The sequence below is a fragment of the Cebus imitator genome, unplaced genomic scaffold, assembly GCF_001604975.1.
Source record: "Cebus imitator isolate Cc_AM_T3 unplaced genomic scaffold, Cebus_imitator-1.0 Scaffold499, whole genome shotgun sequence".
Lineage (NCBI taxonomy): Eukaryota > Metazoa > Chordata > Mammalia > Primates > Cebidae > Cebus > Cebus imitator.
The window spans coordinates 1,067,606-1,074,370 of NW_016107814.1; the positions used below are offsets into that span (position 1 = coordinate 1,067,606).

General features: G+C 40.3%; 1 protein-coding gene across 6 annotated transcripts in view; it reads left to right on the plus strand.

Moving 5' to 3' along the window:
- RUFY2 (RUN and FYVE domain containing 2) overlaps positions 1–6,531 on the plus strand; it is a 48,517-nt gene extending 41,986 nt beyond the window's left edge. For all 6 annotated transcript variants that reach the window (XM_017513703.2, XM_017513698.2, XM_017513700.2 and 3 more), the window contains 3 exons: positions 1,651–1,699; positions 4,887–4,964; positions 5,059–6,531. In XM_017513703.2, coding sequence (XP_017369192.1) covers positions 1,651–1,699; positions 4,887–4,964; positions 5,059–5,202 — 271 coding nt within the window. In that variant the 3' untranslated portion in view covers positions 5,203–6,531. The remainder of the gene's footprint in view (positions 1–1,650; positions 1,700–4,886; positions 4,965–5,058) is intronic.
- The last annotated feature ends 234 nt before the right edge of the window (positions 6,532–6,765 follow it).

Consider the following 6,765-nt stretch of genomic DNA (forward strand, 5'->3'; position numbering starts at 1 on the left):
TATATATATGTATATATGTATATATGTGTATGTACACACATGTATATATGTGTATATATGTATATATGTGTACATATGTATATGTGTATATACACACACACACATACATACATATACAAACACACACACCACTTGGTAGCAAATTGATTACAACATGTATTTTCTCCATCCCTCCTTCTTTTCTTTCTCTTTTTTTCTTTCCTTTCTGAGTCCTGCTGTGTTGCCCAGGCTGGAGTTCAGTGGCACGATCTCAGCTCAGGGCCTCCGCTTTGCAGGTTCAAGTGATTATCCCTGCCTTGGCCTGCCGAGGAGCTGGAATTACAGGTGCCCAGCACTGCGCTTGGCTAATTTTTTTGGTATTTTTAGTAGAGATGGGGTTTCACCATGTTGGCCAGGCTGGTCTTGCACTCCTGACCTCAGGCGATCCACTAGCCCCAGTCTCCCAAAGTGCTGGGATTATAGGCATGAGCCACTGTGCCCAGCCCAACATACATATTTTCAAAAGGAAAAGTGCCAGGCACCACCGGTAGTTCACATCTGTAATCCCAGCACTTTGGGAGGCCAAGGCAAGCAGACCACTTGAAGTCAGGGGTTCAAGACCAGCCTTGCCAAGATGGTGAAACCCCATCTCTACTAAAAATATGAAAATTAGCCTGGGAATGGTGGTGGGTACCTGTAATCCCAGCTACTTGAGAAACTGAGGCAGAAGAATTGCTTGAACCCGTGAGGCAGAGGTTGCAGTGAGTCGAGATCATGCCACTGCACTGCAGCCTGGGCGACAGAGCAAGACTCCATAAAAAAAAAAGTGGAAAAGTACTTGGCAGCTATGTCTTCCACAGTATTTTCTTTTTTGCTGTGTTTTTTGAGAGACAGGGTCTCCCTCTGTCACCCAGGCTGGAGTGCAGTGGTGCAATCCTGGCAACCTCTGTCTCCTGGGTTCAAGTGATTCTCCTGCCTCACCTTCCCAAGTAGCTGGGACTACAGGCACACACCAGTATTTCCAGCTAATTTTTGTATTTTTAATAGAGACGGGGTTTCACTATATATTCACCAGGCTCGTCTCGAACCCCTAACCTCAGATGATTCACCCACCTTAGCCCCCAGAAATGCTGAAATTATAGACATGAGCCATCGTGCCTGGCCCACAGTATTTTCTTCCTTAGCACTTCTGTATTTGCTAGAGAAATAGTGTGTATCATGGTTGGCATGTGTGCTGTGGGGTCACAGACCAGGGTTTGAACCCTGGCTCCCTCAGTTACCAGCTCTGTGACCTCCTACAAGTGACCAAACTTCATTGAACATGTCTTCATCTTTAAAATAGGCTTTTGTGTAGATTACATGAGATCATGCATGCAAAGGGAGCATAGTGTCTGCCACATAGTAAACCTGCAATAAATGATAGCTATTAATATTTTCATGATCACATGAAAATGCCAATATTTCTTAAAAAGCAAGTTGTAAATGTTTTTGCTTTAGGACATTTAGGAAATATAGGAAAATATGAAATATTCCATTAGTCCGAGAAGATCATAAAGATCATATACTATACATAATTTTATATCTTATGAAACACCAGTACCTACTGAAATACTAAGTGTTCTATATTTAAATATGTGTACTGAAATTTGGACCTATTTGTAATCTTTTTAGATCAAAACTTAAAATTGAAGACATAAAAGAAGCCAACAAAGCATTGCAGGTGAGTAGAACGTTTTCCTAAAGTAGGAAGGTATGCGAAAGTCTCCCATAGAAGCCAAAGCCCTGTGTGAATCTAATGTGTTATTAATGAACCCCCGGAGATACAGAGGCAGAAGCACCGAATGAGGAGCTTGGATGCTGGAGCTTCAGTTGCAGAAGGGAGCCACTGCACCCGGTCTTTATTTTTTAGGGATGGGAATGGTCTCACTGTATTGCCCAGGCTGGTCTCGAATTCCTGGGCTCAAGTGATCTTCCTGCCTCAGTCTCCCAAAGTGGTGGGATTACAGGTGTAAGCCACTGTACCCGGTCTCATTATCAATTCTCTGAAGTTTTCTCAAATGTGCGATCCCCCAGTTTCAATAAAAGTCACACATAAGGCTTATTGGAAACCTTGTGTGTGTGTTGGTTGGATGGGTTATTATCGACTGGTAGGCCTCACCGTAGAGAAATCTGCTGTGATTAGTGAACTATTGAGTACCCTCTCCAAATAATGTTTAGTATTTACTGGACTTTGCTCTGTGGCAGTTGAGTTTCTCCAGAGAAGAATCCTGTAGTATCCTATCTAGGCGTATAAGTCTAGTGGCCAACTTTCTGGAATTGGACAGAGAAAAATTGCTGTGTATTTGCATAGCAAGAGGTTCTTCCGTTCTAGTCTTAGCTCTTCTGGTAAACAGCTGTTTCCTTGAGCTGGTTCAGCACTCTAAGCTTTGTATTTTCTCATCTGTAAAGTGAGAGGGCTGCAGGTATTCATCTCTGAGATCCCTTCACAGGGACACACTAGGCTTACCTTAAAGTGAGCTTTTCTCACTGGGAGGGCAGCAGGTAAGTTCAATCGAAAGAAGTCTCCAAAGGCCTAGTCCCCATCTCAGCAAGGTTATTTCTGGACCTAATGTTGCTGGTTGCAAATCCTTGCCTTACAAGCATAGTTGGACAGAAAGGTAGGCTGCTTCCACTAGGTGGCTTTGGGACATTTTGGCAAATTACTTTGCTTTGTATGGTTTTCATCACATTGGATTGGATTATCTTTTAGGGTCCCTTCCTGCTGCAGCCTTTTTTTCCCCCCTCTCAGAGACAGCTTCCTCTGTTTTCCAAGCCGGAGTGCAGTGGCATGATCATAGGTCACTGTAACGTTGAACTTCTGTTTAAGCAATCCTCCCACCTCAGCCTACCGAGTAGCTGGGACTACCACCATGCTTGGCTAACTTCTTTTTTTTTTTTTTTTTTTAAAGCCTTTATAGTCATGTGTTTTAAGGGGACTTAGGCTTCCTCATATGCAGTAACCAACACTATTATCTCTGCTATATAGTTAAGTGCTAGTTATTAAGACTGTGAAACAAAAAGACCTGAAATTAACCTTGTGATCTTGATCTATGAGTAGTTAGTCTTTTTTTTTCTTCAAAGAATCCTGCTTTTGGAAAAGTCTTTAAGAAAACTCCTGTTTTGGGAAATGTATCTATGGGCCTTTTTTTCTTAAGACAATTTTTCTCTCAGGTGATAGATTCCCATGCTTCAGTAGTAATTTATAGGTTGCAGTTGCTCCGTGTCCGATTTGGAATTTTCACTTACACTTGGGTTCATTGGTCTGGGCTGTTTTAGGAAATCAATCAGTATTGAGGCTCCTCCTTCACCTGGGTCTTCTCATTGTAAAACTGATAACCATCTAACAAAGTTGCTTTCAAGGTCTTTCTAGCCAAGATTGGTTAAGCAAGTTTGTTAATAGTGGGTCAAGTAGGCTGGGTACAGTGGCTCATGCCTGTAATCCCAGCACTTTGGGAGGCTGAGGTGGGCAGATTACCTGAGGTCAGGAGTTCAAGACCAGCCTGGCCAATATGATGAAACCCCATCTCTACTAAAAATACAAAAATTAGCCAGGCATGGTGGCATGCACCTGTAATCCCAGCCACAGGGAGGCTGAGGTGGGAGAATCGCTTGAACCTGGGAGATGGAGGTTGCAGTGAGCCAAGATCATACCACTGCACTACAGCCTGGGTGACAGATTGAGACTCTCTTTTCAAATTGAATAAATAAATGGGTCAAGTTGTTATAAATTGTAGGTATCAGGTTAAGTACTGCCTAAGACTACTTAAGTCCGTTTTCTACTAACGTTTACATAGCAGCTATTAAATATGTTATGAAAGTTGAGAGAAATAGCCATGTATAACAACTTTTTTTTCTCTTTTCTTGAGAAAAGGTCTCACTGTGTTGGTCAGGCTGGAGTGCAGTGGCACATAGTTCACTGCATCCTCAAACTCCTTGGTTTAAGTGATTCTCCTTCCTCTACCTCTGGAGTAGCTGGGATTATAGGCTTATGCCACGTAGCCTGGCTAATTTTTTTGTAAAGATGGGGTCTATGTTCCCCAGGCTGTCTTCCTAACCCCAAGCAATCCTCCTGCCTCAGCCTCCTAAAGAGGTCCTAGAACGAACTCAAATATCTGATTTCCCCAATTTCCTTCCAATTTTAGGGTCTTAAGGTATAAGTTGTACATAATGCCAAACTATTGCACTTCACACAGTGAGAATTTAAACTATTGTTGGACAAGGTCCCCCGTTTTCCATGATCTGCTTATTTCACATTGCATGCCTGTATCAAAACATCTCAGGTACCCCATAAATATATAACTACTGTGTACCCACAAAAATTAAAAAAAAAAAAAGTCATTGGACTACTTTAAGGTTATCTTCAAGGTTCCTTTCCTGAAGAGAATTCCCATCATTAACAGATTATTTTTTCAAAGCATTTTTTACATGTATATGTTCTAATACATACAATTGTATAGAGAAGAGTAAATTGAACCATTACCCATATTCAATATTATGTGCAATCTTTTTTCATTTTTAAAATTTTTATTTTTTAGAGACAGACTCTATGTTGCCTAGACTGGTCTTGAACTCCAGGCCTCAGGTGATCCTCTCACCTCAGCCTCCTGAATAGCTGGGATTACCAGTGTCAGCCACTGTTGCCTGGCTGCAATCTTGTTTTTATTTTCAATCCACATTCCCCTTCCCCAACCCAGAATATTTTGAGGCAAATTCCATACATATTTCATCTACAAATATTTCAGTATACATTTCTGAAAGAAAATTAACTTTTTTTCCCATTCTTCATATAAATAATGTTCTTGGGGGAAAAAGTTTTCACATAATTTTTAGTGTTACCAATTCGAGCATTAATATTTTCTTCCCACTAGGGGCTGGTTTGGCTGAAAGACAAAGAAGCAACACATTGTAAACTTTGTGAAAAGGAATTCTCACTCTCTAAGAGAAAGGTAAGGGAGTTAGGAAGTGAGTCCAAAAGCTTGGGGTGCAAAAATGCTTCTAATTTATAAAGTTTTTTTTTTTCCCCTGATTTCTATTTAATAGCACCACTGTAGAAACTGTGGGGAAATTTTCTGTAATGCCTGCTCTGACAACGAACTACCTTTGCCTTCTTCACCAAAACCAGTACGGGTTTGTGATTCCTGTCATGCATTGCTCATTCAGAGATGCTCATCTAACTTGCCCTGAGACTCCTGAACTAAATCCTTATGTATGAAAGTACCTACAATGAATGTTACGATGTATACAAGGTAACCAGACAGCTCTTCTTAAGCGGCTTTCAGTCAGTATTTGTACCAGTTTTATCTTCTACATATTCAACTCATAGAAATTGCAAGTTATGTATTTATTTCTCTATTGTTATTCAAAAGGAATTTTCAACAGAGCATGCTTAAAAATCATGTAACTTAACTTTGTTAAAAGGCCAGATAGCAGAGCTAACACACATTTGCCTTATCTTTTAAAGGCCTTCTTAAAAATAAGGCTTCAGATTGTTGTTCTGAATTCCGTCAATTTGGTATTTGATGGTGCCTGCAATTCTCTTAATGCACTTTAAAGCTTCACAGTTCTGAGACTGGAAATGCGTAAAACTTTATTAATATTCAACAGATTTTAATTATCTTTTTAAGATTTCACCTATATTTGTCCCTCTTCCCCTGCACCCCCTTACCTTTACCTCTTTTGCATTAGACAGGGCCAATATTTTGTCCTACAAAATTTCCTCTTGGTCTAAAATCAGTTATTGTGCTTGATGATTTTCAGCTACAGTGGATTAAATTAAAAGGGGCATTATTTGATCTCAGCCTCCTTTTTTCTTTCTCATCTTGAAAGGGTGTTACATATAACCATTTTTTACCCGAGTTATAGATCTTCCCATATGTTGTTTCACTAAATTGCTATTTTTTAAAGGGGTGATTCAGACCCTAATTCAAAGATGAAAACTCAAATCCCTCCCCAGAAAAAAATGTACATAATACTAGGGGATATTACAGGCTCCTTATAGAGATCCTCTCTAACCATTAAAAGTGAGAAAAAAACCAGAACTTTGCTTTAGTAATGTATTAAGAGTTCAGTTCAAAAAATTTTGTGTGAACATTTTCATTGGAGTAAATTCTAGGAAGCATCAGACTGTAGTGGCCTACCAGAATACATCCACAGTAAAATTTCACCGTCTATTGAGCACCTCTATGCCAGGGTGTTGAGATGATGAAACATACACTTGAACTATTTCAAGCTGACTCAATGAACACTAATCCAAGTTATATTGCTTATGGCATACCAACAATTTAACTTGTATAAAATGACCTCTGAATAGTCACATACACACTATCACCATTCAGCATCCTATTTTTTACATTAACTTTCAACCATGCACTTTTAAGTTTGTGAGCCTATAAAATATACATAGAAATTTTATGCATTAAGAGCGTTATATTTAGTGATTAATCCTAGGTACCTCCCTGCCCATAAGGAGTTGCTTAATACTGCAGATCTTTTCCTCATGAATATATAGTTCCATGAAAAAAATTTAAAATTTTTGGGCCGGGCGCGGTGGCTCAAGCCTGTAATCCCAGCACTTTGGGAGGCCGAGGCGGGTGGATCACGAGGTCAAGAGATCGAGACCATCCTGGTCAACAAGGTGAAACCCCGTCTCTACTAAAAATACAAAAATTAGCTGGGCATGATGGTGCATGCCTGTAGTCCCAGCTACTCGGGAGGCTGAGGCCGGAGAATTGCTTGAACCCAGGAGGC